Genomic DNA, 16,273 nt, shown 5'->3' on the forward strand with positions numbered 1-16,273 from the left:
TCGAGCATATGGATGTTTCTGTATGCTGTCAGAAGTACCTATCCTCCATTATGGTGGCTCTAACCTGTAGCTTTAAATTCAATCCTCCTTAACTATATTTGTTTAATTATGTTGAAACTGCAGATACACAACTTTGAAATACTAAGTTAGTGAGAGCTATGGTAATGTGTGTCTGTGAGAGAGTTCACTGACAAGCTGCTTTTGGAGTTAATGCATTGTTAAATACTTTGAAATGTATATAATAAGCTTGATATGCAATACTATGAATACGACCACAATCTCTGAGACTTAGTATGACTGTATTTATGGTTGCACAGGACCAGAGTGTACTTCCACTACTTTATCGCTGGATACCATGTTTGGAGGGGATGTGAACTGGAGATGGGTCTCAAGCAAAAATTGCCTGTCATTTGACCATTACTGTGTTTGATCATAGAAATAACAGTGTAGTTAATTTCCTTTTTGGTATCTATGGTCCCAATGTCTAGGTAATCAATGCATAAGCTAACACTAATGCAGTGCCTTTATCCAAAGATGGTAAAGTTGCTGTAGTCTTGCAATGACTGGTGGTGGCTTAACCTGAAGATCACCACATCTCAGGTGAGGGGAGAGGTTAAGGAGGAGTGTCCTATGTGGTAACCTCAGCTGGTGCAGCAATTGAACCCACATTACTGGCATCTCTCCACATCACAAAGCAGCCAACTGAACCAATCGACCCCCTTTGTATATATGTAGTCTAATGCAGTATTCATATCTGTATACCTAGTGTAGTGTGCAATGCTTTTAATGAAATGTACAATGTGTTTAATGCAATATGTTATTATATCCAAGGCAGTGTAAAATGTATTTGATGCAGGACACAATATTGTGACAGGGTTAGGCAACTGAGACATAAAAACAGGTCAATCTATCAAAGCAGTCCATGTGAGATAACAAGGTGTAGAGCTGGATGAACACAGCAGGCCAAGCAGCATCAGAGGAGCAGGAAAGCTGATGTTTTGGGCCTAGACCCTTCTTCAGAAATGGGAGAGGGGAAGGGGGTTCTGAAATAAATCGGGAGAGAGAGGGAGGCGGATGGAAGATGGATAGAGGAGAAGATAGGTGGAGAGGAGACTGACAGGTCAAAGAGGCGGGGTTGGAGCCAGTAAAGGTGAGTGTAGATGGGGAGTTAGGGAGGGGATGAGTCAGTCCAGGGAGGACGGACTGGTCAAGGGGGCGGGATGAGGCTAGTTTAACAGCACCTCATATTTCACTTGGGAACCCTGCAGCCCAATGGTATCAATGTGGATTTCACAAGCTTCAAAATCTCCCCTCCCCCTACCGCATCCCAAAACCAGCCCAGCTTGTCCCTGCCTCCCTAACCTGTCCTTCCTCCCACCTATCCCCTCCTCCCACCTCACCCCCTTGACCTGTCCGTCCTCCCTGGACTGACCTATCCCCTCCCTAACTCCCCACCTACACTCACCTTTACTGGCTCCATCCCTGCCTCTTTGACCGGTCTGTCTCCTCTCCACCTATCTTCCCTTCTATCCATCATCCATCCGCCTCCCCCTCTCTCCCGATTTATTTCAGAACCCCCTTCCCCTCCCCCATTTCTGAAGAAGGGTCTAGGCCCGAAATGTCAGCTTTCCTGCTCCTCTGATGCTGCTTGGCCTGCTGTGTTCATCCAGCTCTACACCTTGTCATCTCAGATTCTCCAGCATCTGCAGTTCCTACTATCTCTAAAGCAGTTCATGTCCTTTTTATGGGCTATTCGTGACTCCTCTGATTCTGAGTATTTGTGTCCAAGTGCAGCAGGAGAATATTCACGCTTGAGTTCAGGAGTGGGAGTGGCAAATACTATCCATGCCATACAAGTGCCAAGTAATGTCCATCTTCAACAAAAGAGAATCTAACTTTATTGATATTCAACAGCATTAACACTGAATCCCCAATTATCCATATCCTAGTCATCACATTTTGGAGCTGGAGGATCAAAGCAGGTCAGACAGCATCAGTGGAACTGGAGAGTCAGCCGTTCGAGTCGGGACCCTTCATCAGAACCTGTTCCTCCAGCTCCACACTGTGTTGACTCTGAGTCCAGCATCTGCAGTTCTTGCTATCTATCAATATCCTAGGTTTTGCCATTAACCCAAAACTGCATTGGACCAGCTATATTAATACTATGGCTACAAGAGGAGGTTATAAGGTTGGGAACTCTGTAGCAAGGAATTCACCTCCTGATCCCCAAAATTATCCAGCATCTTCAAGGCATAAATCAGGAATGAGATGGAATTCTCCCCACTTGCTAGGATTAGTGAACATTCAAGAACACTCAAGAATCTCAACACCAACCACGACAAAGCAGATTACTTGTTTAAGAACAAAGAACAAAGAAAATTACAGCACAGGAACAGGCCTTTCGGCCCTCAAAGCCTGTGCCGATTCAGATCCTCTATCTAAACCTGTCGCTTATTTTCCAAGGATCTGTATCCCTCTGCTCCCTGCCCGTTCATGTATCTGTCCAGATACATCTTAAATGACCCTATTGTGCCCACCTCTACCACCTCCGCTGGCAACACGTTCCTGGCACCCACCACCCTCTGCGTAAAGAACTTTCCACATGTAGTATCCCTTCCATCCTAAACATTCATGTTAAACATTGACTCCCTTCATCATGATAGCAATGTGTACTGTTTCCAGGTTACACTGCAAGAACTCACCAAGGCTCCTCATAAGACTTCACGGGTTAAAATTGGTGCAATTTGGATCATATTCAATCCAGATTCCAAATCCATGACCTCTATTGTCAGAAGGACAAGCATAGCTGATGCATGCAAGCACCATCACTTACCTATAAGTTCCCCTTTGAGCCACATACCATCCTGACTTGGAAGTATATCACCACTTTTTCTCTGTGGCTGAGTCAATATGCTGGAACTTCCACCCTAACAGCACAATGGATGCTCCTACACCACGTGGACTGCAACAATTCAAAACAAATGGCTCACCATCACCTCCCGGAAGTTCACTTAAGGAGCTAACAACACAAGATGCTTTCTAAAAAGCACAACACCCCGCCAAGCTTTCCTGATTCACATTCAGCATTGCATAATTTCTCCCGTATGCCTAAATAGTTTTCACTCAAATACATCTTATGCTGCCCCCTTCACCACTCAGTGTGGTGAGTTTCACATTCTCAGCACTTTTGGTGAAGGGTCTAGGCCCGAAACGTCAGCCTTTTTGCTCCTATGATGCTGCTTGGCCTGCTGTGTTCATCCAGCTCTGCACCTCGTTGTCTACAATATATTTTAGTACAATTTTAATGCAGTGTGCAATTATTTAATGGAACGAATAATATATGTAATGTAATTTATAATGCTAATACGGTGTGCATTTTATTTAATGCAATGTGCAGTACGGTTAGTACAGTGTACAATGTATGAAATGTAGCTCAATGTGTTTGATGCAGTGTACAATGTATGAAATGTAGCTCAATGTGTTTGATGCAGTGAACAATGTATAGTACAATGTATTTAATGCAATGTATCTCAATCTCGTGGAGCCAGCTCCAGGTAAAGTTTCTCACATTCTGACTGCAGCAAATCGGACTATTCCAATATCGGCGTCGTATGTGGGCGGGGGGCAGGATATCAAACAACATTTATTCTTATTTGTTTCTGTAACGTTCGAGATACGAAAGCGGTAAACGACGCCTCACTAGAAGAATCACGGATAATGGTCACATAACTACCTTAGTTATAAAGCAGCTGCTCTACAAAGAGGGAGAATATTCTCCACGAGATTTGTCTCCCTCCTCCCCCCCCCCCCAGCAGCGCGGTGTGTGGTCGGTTCCGTTGCTAAGCCCGCTCTCAGACTGAAGGCATCGATCACCGACAGCGGTCAGAGCAGGATCGGTGTTGGAGAGGAGGGAGGGGCGGTGTGTCCCTGCGCCGTTCGGACTCAGTCCACACAGACCAACATATAAATCATATATTGTAACCATCTCTCTTGTTTCTGCTTCTCCCCGCCCTCTTCTCCCGCAGGTACAAGGCTCGGTGGAAGGTATGCTGGAGAAGCTGGAGCTAGAGGATGAAGGTGAGATTCCTCCCTCACAGGCAGCCGTCAGCCTGACCCAGGGGCAAGTGGGATCAGTTTCACAGGGGCAGCTTGGACACATAGTGTTGGATCTGAATGTTCGCCCCGCTGATCAGAGTTACTTAAAGCTTCTCCCCGCACTCTCTTTTGTTCTTTTCCATTTTCATCATTTTATTCTCCCTTCTCCATCCCTATCTCTATATACCCCCCAGGCACGTCACACTTCCCTCTCCCTTAACACATTCATCCCTCTCCTCACCATCACTCATTCCTTCCTCTCTCATGACACTCTCTCACCTCGTCACAGTTTGTGTCCCCCCTCCGCACCCCCAGTTGCACTCACCTGTCACACTCTTAAACCTCCCACCACCTGTCACGCTCTTTCCCCTCCATCCTCTGTCTTCCCCCCCCCCCTGTCACGCTCTTCCCCCCCCCCCCCCCCCCTCCCCCACAGCCTGTCACACTTTTTTCCCCCCACCCCCTGTATTGTTGTCCCCCACCCTTGTCTCACTCTTGCCCACTACCAGTCGTGCTCTCCCCCACTCCGTTGCATTGTCGTACCCTTTCCATTGCTCTCTCATGTCAACGTTCTCTCTTCACATGCTTTTGTCTTTCGTTGTTCCATCTCCACAATGTATTGGGTGGAAAGAGTATATCTCTATTATAAATATCGTTGGCTCAAGCTCTAAATATCTGTTATTTAAGCCACATGCATATGTGAAATTGGGAGACCAATATTTGGTACAAAAAAGTGTATTGGCATCCTGGTTGAGTGATTTATTGCCAGTTTTTGACCTTTTGTCCTGATTGTGTTTCTTCATTCTGCCCCTCTCCCAATCCTCTTAACAGTGGTCAATAATATGTTCCCTGTCCATTTGTGTGTAAATGCCATTTGCAGAATCTGTGTTACTAGGAGTACATTTTTAATACAGTCTGAGGTATAATTTCCCTGATTGCTGAGGCTTCTGGCTAGTGTGCGGATCTATGGCATCGATTATGTTGAACGTCAAAAGGGCTCAAATTCACTTTTGTTCATCTGTTTGACTTTGTATTACCGTGTTCTCTTGGCCGTTGCTGTGTCCTGTTGTTAGCCCTGTTGCGATGTTTGAGTAAGAACTGTGAATTTTAATTGGAAGGAAAGGATGTGATTATGTGAAGGCTACCAAGTGATGGGTAAGAAGGTTAATTGTGTAGTTTGCTCAGAAGGGGCCTTTTTCATCTTCCTTTGAAGCTGTGAAGTCAAAGCAGATGATTAAGCAATAAGGTGTGAGCTGAAATTGCTGCTTTCATAAGGCTGTATGTTTAAGAGAAAGTAAAATTAAGAAATAACACTATGCGGACTTTGCAGAACGCTAAGGTAATCATTAGCTCTGAGTCAGTCCCCAGAGGTTGGCATTGCGGGCAAACGTTTATGAAGAAGTGCTATGTCATTCAAAAGCATGACACCTGTTTTGTTGTATGAAGGTTGGATTAGTGCCAGATTTATTCTCTGTTGTTTTTTAAAAAAAAATGTTTTTGCAACTAAAATTGGTCATGTTTGGTTAAAAATTATAAGGCCTTAAATAGATAGGCCAGGTTAACTTAGCATAAGGGTTAGCTTTTGAATAGGGATTCATTTCACTTCTTCATTAGAAATATGGTTTTGTATGTGTGAAGTGAATTCTGACTTAGGATTTAATAACAGGTCAACTTTAAGCAGATTCTGTATAAAGCATTTTAAGATTATATTTTCATCCTTTGCATTCACATGTATTTTCTGATGTTAGTATACAGTTTATTCTATCTTCAACCTCACTTTTATCACCGTTCCAACTTGATAAACCTACAATTGGTATGCCTGTACATTCTGTTCTGGAATTCTGTGGGCACAATGGATTAAAAATAGTTTAAAAATGTTTACACTATAACTGAGTAAATTGTTGACTGAGCAGTATTGATCCAAGCAGAGAGTAGAAAAAGGAAATGCCTGACTGTAGCTGGAGGGCAGTGATTGATTTCAAAACTGCGCTGTTCTTGGGAGAGGAGATGGTCGTGAGACACTGTCTGACAATCAGTTACGTTATCCGCTCGCCATTCCCCACCCCCCCCCCAACCTTTTCTGAATGCTGCATTAAATGTGATCAATATTTCAGTGGTGGAGGAGCAAATATGAAGTGACTTAGTTTATTTGGATCCTGTGCTTGGAATTGACAGAGGAACTTAGCACAAAGTAGCTACAGCAGATTGAAAGAATTACCCAAATAGATTAGTATGTTGTAGAAATGCACAGGAGTTATTTGCTTTCTGTTCAGTCAACACTCCCCTGAATCCAATGAAAGTTAAAGCTTCAAAGGTATGCGCGGGCAGAAATTGATCAAATTTGAGATTTCTCAACAGCATGTTTGAATCACACTGTCTCTTCTTCCGAAAATGTTGGAAGTCACTTTAAAGTAGTTCTATTTAAGTATGTGACTGCTGTTTCACCATTTGAATCTCCTGACAATGCTGACTCATGCTAGATTAAGGTTTCATAGTCACTTGGATGCTATCTGATGTTTCATCCTAGGTGGCAGAGTCATTATATTCTAGTTGGTGCAGTACTTCATTCCTTTTATTGAGGCACGTCTCAGCACTCTGCCTGACTCCAGAAAGGTTCCTGACCTCATTGGCTGTATATCTGGCTCTGAGGTAGCCTACTATTAAGATTTTATTTGACTGGGCAATGAGTACTCAGCCACTGTAGGCTTCAGGGAACTATCTTATATTCACTACTTTTGGACACCTTTCACAAGTTGAAAAAATCTACAGTAGATTTACATAATCATCCCCTTTCATTACTTTTTGATGTCGAAGACTTGAAACCCTGTCAAGAGAAGATCTTTGATTTTGAACAAAAGTCCACTCAATAAAAAGCAATCAGCTGTGGAAAAGTAACAGCTTATGTAATTTATAAAAGAAACCCATCCCTCATTGTTCCCCACATTGAGACCAATTATTGTGCCACTTCTTTTTTGCCAAGAACAACCAGCATATCCCAGATTAAGAATTACATGGGGGATCTTTCTCATTGTTAACATGAGTCAGACCTGACTCATCACTTCATTTACCAAATTAGACATCTTTGACTATGACATTGACAAAAATAGAGTAACATAGAATTACGTTGAGAACAAGCCATGCCCCAATGACTTCACGGTGGTGTTCATTGCACAAGTGAGCAGTTGCACTAATTCTGGATTCTCACTCTGGCCCTATATCTCCTGTGGCCCTTCTCTGTAACCTCCTGTATGTTGGTGTAATCTCTGCTTCGATCCTTTGTGAAAATGTTTCTCCTGTTGCGTTGATCTCATATCAATGTCTAATTGCTTTGGATCTTTCAAACACCAGAAAGTCTGTTTTTAATATCCATCCCCACCTAATGTTAAATATCTCAATTAAGTGACTTCTTAATTTCCTTTCCGTTCTAATCAAAGCAAGCCTTTTTCGGTGTTTGAGGTTCCTCCTATCAGTTGGCAGTCTGAAAGCCCCAAACTGTGTCTAGTGCTCTAGCACTATATATGTTGTGTCTAAACTAGAGCAATACGCTGTGAATAGAAATGGCCTCAGAACAGAACTAGTGGAATCTCAATTCTCCTCTTCAGTTGGAGGAGCTGACATTTCATGTTCTAGTCATTATCCTCCTTTCTAACCATCTTTAATCCAATTTACTACCTTCTCTTTCAATTTCAAATCTGTTAAGTTAATTCAGTCTTCTGTGTGATATGCTGTCAGGGTGTTTTAGACAACTCACTGCATTTCCCAAAAAATACAGATCATTTTAAAAGATTATTTGTTCAGTGTCACGTTAATAAACCTTCGTGATGTACAGAAACAATTTTCATCTTTCCTCAATCTTTTTAAAAGAAAACAGTGACAATGTTTTGGAGTCTTTTCTGAAACCACGTACCTCTTTGGCTTTCACAGCTTGAGTATTTACCACACCACTTCACTGTACCAAGCAGAAATGTGACAGACAAGTTGTGCACAGCATGACCCCACAAACCACAATAATGCAGATGATCAGCTCATCTGTTCCATGTTGATTTGAGAGAGAAATGTTCAAAAAAAGTTTGCATTCCTACAGAGCCCATCACAATTCCAGGATAACTCAAAACCAATAGTGTAGCCACTGCTGTAATGTAAAACACCAGTTGTCCTCTATAGAGCAATGTAACAATCATGAAAGAACCTGTTTTTGTGGTTAATGAATAGTTTATCCGGTTGTGGGCTTAGACGTTGCAGAGAACCTCCCTGCTTCTGTTTACAGAGGTGCTGTGGGATCTTCTGTATTCCCTGAGAAGGCAGGAGGAGCCTTGGTTTAATGTCTCAGCTGAAAGCAGTACCAAAATGAAAAGTAAACGTTCTCCTGACATCTTATCGCCAGCATTCCGCTTTGTCATCTGTTGCTTCTGCTTTGTGGTTGGAGAAGTCAGGAGGTTACTATGTCTAATACTGCTTTGTGCACGCAAAGGAGGGCAGCTGTTGGCCTCTGACCTTGGCTGAGTTAGGAGGGAAACCTGAGCAGCCTCTGATTCTATACTATGAACTGTGCTGGGATGGATCTTCCTCCACGACAAAGGTTTGGAGGGATATGAGCTAGGAGAAGACAACTACTTTAGTTTGGGATTATGTTTGGCATGGGCTGGTTGGACCAAAGGGTCTATTTCTGTGCTGTATGACTCTATGACTCTCGCCCTGCTCCGTCCTTGAGTCAAGCAGTCTCCTGGCACTCATTGGCAGGGTTATAGTGAGATGTAGTACCTGTTGGATTATAGGAGTAAATTCTGTCTTGTAGTTCACTGCTGCAGTATCTTCACGTATCTCTGCAGTGCATGGGGGAAGCATTTGTTTTGAACCAATTGCATTTTGCAACAAGGGTTGTCTAGGTTATTGGCAATTGGGCTGATGGTTATTTTTGTTCATAATTCAGCCTGTCATGCTGTTCAGATGCTGAAGGAATGTCCTTTCCATGCTGTAACCTTTCTTTCTCCTGTTTCTTTGACAGCTGAAGAATCTGACAGTGATATTTATATGAGGTTTATGAAATCCCACAAGTGCTATGACATCGTCCCCACCAGCTCAAAGCTTGTTGTATTTGACACGTCATTGCAAGTAAGATTTTGTGTTTATTTTAAGTCTTTTGCCTCATTTTGAGTGTCTGGGCAACTATTAATCATGTTCATTATGTTAGTATTGTTGATTTATGTTTTGAAGTGTTTCCTTATGTGTGACCTGGAGCCGGTACTGTAACAATCCTAAGTACGCAGAGGCTTTGTTGTAGTTTATATCTGCAATTTGTTGGATAGTGGTTTCCCAGTTGGTGCTTAGGCAAGCTATAAAGGAGAGAATGGGTGCTTATCAGCAACAACTGGCATTTATATAGCACTTTTAAAATAATGAAACCTCTCAAGAAAACTCGCAGGTGTGCTGTCAGAAAAAAAATTGACACTGGAACACATTAGGACATTTTAGGACAGGTAATTAAAAGCTTGTCAAAAGAGTTAGCACTTAAGGAGCATCTTAAAGGAGTAAAGAGAGGTGAAATAGTTTAGGGAGGCAATTCCAGAGCTTTTCAACATGAGAAATATGGGCATCAATGGTGGAGTGGTGAAAAACAGATGTACAAGATGAATGCGTGGCTAAAGATTAGTGCAGGGGGCAGGGATTCAGATTCCTGGATCATTGGGATCTTTTCTGGGGCAGAGGTGACCTGTTCAAGAGGGATGGGTTGCACCTGAACTGGAGGGGGACAGTATCCTGGCGGGCAGATTTGCTTGTGCTGCAAGGAAGAGTTTAAACTAGATTGGAAGGATTGGGATCCTCAACAGCAGGGAGGCAAGTGTGAGGCTGGAAGGAGATACAGTAATCAGAAATAGCAACTTGAAGAGACAGGTCAGGCTGGAACAGGACTTGGAGCGAGGAATGCCTGTTGGATTAAATTGCATCTATTTCAATGCAAGAGGCTGACAGGTAAAGTCATTGACCTCAGGGCGTGGATAGATACATGGTGCTGGGATAGAAACATGGCTAAGGGAGGGACAGGACTGGCAGCTTAATGTGCCAGGGTACAGGTGTTTTAGGCGGGACAGAGGTGGAGGAAAGAGGGGAGGGGGAGTTACGTGTTTGATGAAAGGGAGTATCACAGCAGTAGTTAGAGACGAAATAACTGAGGGATCATCTAGTGAGACTTTGTGGATGGAGCTAAGAAATAGCGAGGGGATGGTGACATTATTGGGGTTGTACTGTAGGATCCCCCAAGTAGTCAACAGGAATTAGAGGAACAAATATGCAGGGAAATTGGGAGACTTGCAGGAGCAATAGAGTTATCATACTGGGGGATTTTAATTTTCCTAACATAGACTGGGACTGCCATAGTGTTAAGGGCTTAGATGGGGTGGAATTTGTTAAATGTGTTCAGGAAAGTTTCCTCAAGCAGTATATAGAGGGCCCTACTTGGGAAGGGGCAATACTCAACCTAGTCGAGGGAAATAGGGCAGGACAGGTTACTGAGGTGACAGTGGGGGAGCACTTTCATACCAGTTCTATTAATTTTAAAATAGTTATGGAGAAGGACAAAACTGGTCCACAGGTTCGAGTTCTAAATTGGGGCAAGGTGAGTTTTGATGGAATTAGACAGGAGCTTACAGTGGATGATTGGAGTAGTTTGTTTGCAGGCAAAGGGAGCTCTGGCAAGTGGGAAACCTTTAAAATTTTGATAGCTAGAGTTCAAGGTCTATATGTTCCTGTGAGGGTGAAGGGCAAGGTTGGCAGGAGTAGGGAACCATGGCTGACAAGAGATATTGAGGCTTTGACCAGCAAAAGGGAGGTGGTATGGCTCTGGTACAGGCAGCTGGGATCAAGGGAATCCCTCGAGGTACATGGGGGACAAAGGAGTTTACTAAATAAGGAAATCAGGAGGGCAAAAAGGGGGCCCGAGATATCTTTGGCTGAGAAGATTAGGGCGAGATTTTTTAAGTATATTAAAGGAAAAAGAATAACTAGAGAGAATAGGACCCCTCAAGGACCAGAGTGGACATGTATGTGTGGAACCACAAGAGATGGATGAGGTCCTCAAAGAATATTTCTCCTCTGTGTTTACCATGGAGGAAGACATGAAGACTTGGGTACTTGGGGAAGTTGGTGGCGATATCTTAGAGACAGTCCATATCACAGTAGAGGAGGTGTTGGAAGTATTAGACTGTATGAAGGTGGATAAATCTCCTGGTCCTGACCAGATATATCTAAGAACCCTGCAAGAGGCTAGAGAAGAAATTGCGGGGACCTTGGCTGATATATTTGCATCATTGTTAGGCACTGGTGTGAGGTCCCAGAAGAATGGAGGGTAGAGAATGTTGTGGCCTTATTCAAGAAGGGCTACATAGAAAAACCTAGGCTTTATAAACCAGTAAGCTACTTGAGAAGATTCTGAGGGATAAGATATACATGCATTTGGAAAGACAGGGTTTGCTTAGGAATAGTCAGCATGGCTTCGTGCGTGGGAGGTTATGCCTCAGATATTTGTTAGAGTTCTTTGATGAAGTGACCGTGAAGGTTGATGAGGGCTGGGCAGTAGACGTGGTCTATATGGATTTCAGCAAGGCCTTTGATCATGGTAGGCTGCTCTGGAAGGTTAAATCGCATGGAATCCAGGGAGAGCTGGCAAATTGGATACACAATTGGCTTGATGGTAGGAAGCAGAGAGTAATAGTGGAAGGATGCTTGTCAGACTGGAGGCCTGTGACTAGTGGTGTGCCTCAGGGGTCGGTGCTGGACCCAATGCTGTTTGTTATCTAGATCAATGATTTGGATGGTAATGTACAAGACATGATTAGTAAGTTTGTGGATGACACTAAAATAGGCGGTATCGTGGACAGTGAGGAAGGTTATCAGAAATTGCAGCAGGATCTTGATCAGCTGGGGAAGTGGGCCGAGAAATGGCAAATGGAGTTTAATATAGATAAGTGTGAGGTGTTGCATTTTGGAAAGTCAAGTCAAGTCAAGGTAGGAATTTCATGGTGAATGGTAGGGCCTTTAGGAGTGTAGTGGAACAGGGGGACCCTGGAGTTCAGGTGCATGGTTCTCTGAAAGTGGAGTCACAGGTAGACAGGGCAGTGAAGGCAGCTTTTGGCACACTGGTCTTCATCAGTCAGGGCATGAGTACAGAAGTTGGGAAGTTATGTTGCAGTTGTACAGGACATTGGTGAGGCTGCACTTGGAGTATTGTGTTCAGTTTTGGTCATCTTGCTATAGGAAGGATGTTATTAAACTGGAAAGTGCAGAAGAAATTTACAAAGATGTTGCCAGGACTCAAGGGACTGAGTTATAGGGAGAGGTTGGACAAGCTAGGACTTTTTTCTTTAGAAGGTAGGAGACTGAAGGAGGATCTTATAGAAGTATATAAGATTGTGAGATGCATGGATAGGGTGAATGCACTCAGTCTTTTTCCCAGGGTTGAGGAATCAAGGACCAGAGGGCATCAGTTTAAGGTAAGAGGAGAAAGAATACGTGGGAACCTGAGAGGCAACTTTTTTACACAGAGGGTGGTACGCATATGGAATGAGGTACCAGTGGAAGTGGTTGAGTTGGATAGCAATATTTAAAAGGCATTTGGACAAAAACATGGATAGGAAAGGTTTAGAAGGATATGGGTCAGGTGCAGCGAAATGGGCTAAGCGTGGATGGACATTTTGGTCAGCATGGACCTGTTTGGGCTGAAGGGCCTGTCTTAGAGCTGTAGGACTCTATGACTAAGAGGCCAGAACTCAAGCAGTGGTAAGATCAGGCTGGAAAAATTTTAGGCCCTCAGATCAGAGTTAGCAAAAACTTGGGACTTTGCTAACACCAGACAGAGGGAGAATGAAGAGAAACTTCGTTTTATAAAAGAAAAGCTTAAAATGGTGGTAAACTAACATGTGACTATGACCAAGTTACCATGTTTTAATAAGATAACAAGATAGAAGAGGCTCTACCTTGAGGAAACCAAGCAGAGGCTTGGATACCGCTTTGTGGAACACCTACACTTATTTCGTGACAAACGACTGCACTTCCCAGTTGCGAACCACTTCAGCTCCTCCTCCCACTCCTTGGACGACATGTCCATCCTGGGCTTCCTCCAGTGCCACGATGATGTCACCCGAAGGTTGCAGGAACAGCACCTCATATTCCGCTTGGGAACGCTGCAGCCCACTGGTCTCAATGTGGACTTTACAAGCTTCAAAATCTCCCCACCCCCAACCTCATCCCAAAATCAGCCCAGCTCATCCCCGCCTCCTTGACCCGTCCGTCTTTTCTCCCACCTACCCACCCCTCCCTCCTCACTGACCAACCCCCACCCCAACTCCCTACCTACACTCACCTTTACTGTCTTCATCCCCGCCACCTTGACCTGTCCTCTTCTCTCCACCTATCTGCTCCTCTATCCATCTTCTACCATTGCCTCCCCTTCTCTCTATTTATTTCAGAGCCCCCTTCCTGTCCCCCATTTCTGAAGAAGGGCTCAGACCCGAAACGTCAACTTTCCTGCTCCTCTGATCCTGCCTGGCCTGCTGTGTTCATCCAACTCTACATCTTGTTATCTCAGACTCCAGCATCGTCAGTTCCTACTATCTCACCATGTTTTGAGTGCAGTTTTCAAAGCTGCAGGTTGGTGGGATTTTTCCTTCATGCTTAGGTTAGCAGCTTCTGGTCTATTGTGTCCTTTACAAAGAAATAGTTTAGAAAATTGCTGATAAAGTGTACTGGAACATAGTATATTTCAGCAAGACAGTGCTCTGTCCATTAGAAAGAGTTTTGGTCGTTGACATTCACTAATGTTCCTGTTATACTAGATGTTTCTCTGAAATTTGAATGGATAAGTCAGATGCAAAAACTTAGATTTACATAGGAAGATCGGAACAAGAGGAAGCCAAATCTGTATCACCATTCAGTTAGATGATCTGTATCTCTGTCCCATAACCTTTAAGTACACTTGCCTAACAAAAAACCTCATTTAGAAAATTCCGTGAATAGTGCAGCATTCATTTTAATAGTCTTTTAAATTCATTCAAAGGCCAGAAGTATCTCAGGCTTGGCCTGCATTCTAGCCCATCCCTAATTGCCCAGAGAGTGGTTAAGAGTCAACCACATTGATGTGGGTCTGGAGTCACCTTCTGACTCCTAGTGTGATACGTTACCAAGTAAGCTAAGCCAATAATGAGGAGTTAATATTTTCTAAAAAGTTACTAATTTGCTGTTCAGTTATTGAAGAATACAAAGTATCATAGAATTTTGAAACAAGTGTGGCAAAGGAACTAAATACAGTAGTGTCAGGGACTGAAAATAGATTTCCCCTGAAAATAGATACCATTTATTCATGCATTAAGAGAAGGAGCAAAGAAATCAGTGGGATACTGACTTTCCTGACGAAGGAAGCAAAGGACACTGGTGAGATCAATAATATCGAGAAATGAAACAATAAATATACGGTTGACAAACTGGCCACAAGTAACTGTAACATCCAAGATGAAATAATGGAAACTATTCCAGACGATTGCTGGGGAATGCAACTGGATAACAATACTGACAAACCACCTTTTGAAATCTGTACGAATGAAGCAGATAGTTACATTCCCATCATTAACTGATTTGAAAAGCAAGTAAAGATTTTGAAAAATAAAACAGAAAACGCTGGAGAAACTCAGTTGGTCTGGCAGCATCTGTGAAGAGAGAATCCAACATTCAGAACTTCTTCAGAAGATGTGTTGGGTTTTATGTTGCATTCTCCTCTAGATATTGGAAAGGCTATAGAGGGGAGCAGCTATTGTGAAATGGATAACTTGGATGGTGAATAGGAGAATTTTATGGTTTGCAGTCAAAAAAAGGAATGGGACCCTCAATGTGTTACATTGAATAATGTAAATAAAATAACATAAAAATTAAGTTGAATTCATCATTCTGTTCACTTCCTTTCTTTCCTTAATCTTTGTCTGTCCCATATCACTTCCCGTCCCCTCCTTGGCATACATTCAAGGCTGTGATTGATCTTTTGGCATCTCAGGAAGGTGGGGGTTGAAACTCAAAATTAATTATGGACTCTTGAATGGTAGAACAGACTCAATAATCCAAAGATCTATTCCTATTCCTACATCTTCTATCTGAGTCTACCCATATCCAAAGCTACCCCTTGAATTTGCCATCTCATTTGGCCTCGCTACTTCCATCATATTAGTCATAGATAAGGCTATCTCTGATCACTTTCATGTCTCGGTCTCCTCCCAAATTCCCCTTGCCTTTCCCAACTCTGCTTCTTTGTATCTATTTCTGGAAGCTGCATTCTGCCAATTCATTTAGAACCTCCTTTTCAAAACCACAACTAACTTTTGGCCTCCATTTACCATGACATTTTCTGCAGTTTCGATCTGCTCAATCAACCCACACCTTCATATTTACCTTAGATCTCATTAAAAAACTTTTCTTTCTCACTCACAGACACACACATCTCCGTCCAAAGAATGCACCTTGTATTTAAATTGTTCTTGGAAGTTGATTTTCTTTTCAACAACATTTTTCTCTCGTGTGAACTTCAGATACAGTGCAGGCTACTGGATTAATATTGGTGGGCTAGACAGAAAGGAGTCAGTTCAGCCAGGTTGGCTGCTTGATTTGCTTCTCAAGATTTTAACAGGCTCTTTGATTCTTCAGGTGAAAAAGGCCTTCTTTGCTTTGGTGGCAAATGGTGTTCGAGCAGCCCCGCTTTGGGAAAGTAAGAAACAGAGTTTTGTAGGTAAGTTGACACATCTGTTGAATTGCAGTTCAATACAAGTTGTTGAAGACTTGCAGTAAGGCGATGCAACATAAATTAAATCCAGGGACGCTTCTGTACCCTGTCGAGTATTGAGCCATGCAGGTGATTAATCTGACTGAAAGGGTGCTAAGCGTCTGTAATAGGTGATAAGCATAGCTAGAGGGACAAGAAATGCCAAATACTTTTGAGAAAGCAATTAGCCAGATTCTTGCAAACAAATAAGACTAAGGGTTGCGTAGTATTAGAGTAATTTGAAGCATGATGTGATAAGTGCAGTTTGCTTGGGAGCAACAGGTGATTTTGGGCCTACAGTTTCCAAAGCACTCCACTGCTAGGGTTTTCTTGTACCTTGTCTGTGTAATACTGATTGATAGAGGTTGTTTGCTGTTGTTAGGC

The 16,273-nt window shown here is 43.0% G+C and overlaps 1 protein-coding gene across 1 annotated transcript; it reads left to right on the forward strand.

The window, feature by feature from the left end:
• Positions 1-3,030: 3,030 nt before the first annotated feature.
• On the forward strand, positions 3,031-15,915 carry LOC125481034 (5'-AMP-activated protein kinase subunit gamma-2-like). The gene is made up of 4 exons (XM_048618584.1): positions 3,031-3,163; positions 4,026-4,077; positions 9,101-9,207; positions 15,775-15,915. The coding sequence occupies exons 1-4, from the start codon at positions 3,137-3,139 to the stop codon at positions 15,913-15,915; spliced, it is 327 nt and encodes a 108-aa protein (XP_048474541.1). The 5' UTR covers positions 3,031-3,136.
• The last annotated feature ends 358 nt before the right edge of the window (positions 15,916-16,273 follow it).

This window comes from Rhincodon typus, chromosome 2 (assembly GCF_021869965.1).
Source record: "Rhincodon typus isolate 14 chromosome 2, sRhiTyp1.1, whole genome shotgun sequence".
NCBI lineage: Eukaryota > Metazoa > Chordata > Chondrichthyes > Orectolobiformes > Rhincodontidae > Rhincodon > Rhincodon typus.

Coding starts and splice junctions, on each gene's coding strand:
- LOC125481034 (XM_048618584.1), top strand. CDS start 3,137: ATGCTGCCCCCTTCACCACTCAGTGTG. Junction 4,078..9,100: donor GCTGGAGCTAGAGGATGAAG/GTGAGATTCCTC, acceptor TTTCTTTGACAG/CTGAAGAATCTGACAGTGAT. Junction 9,208..15,774: donor TATTTGACACGTCATTGCAA/GTAAGATTTTGT, acceptor TTGATTCTTCAG/GTGAAAAAGGCCTTCTTTGC.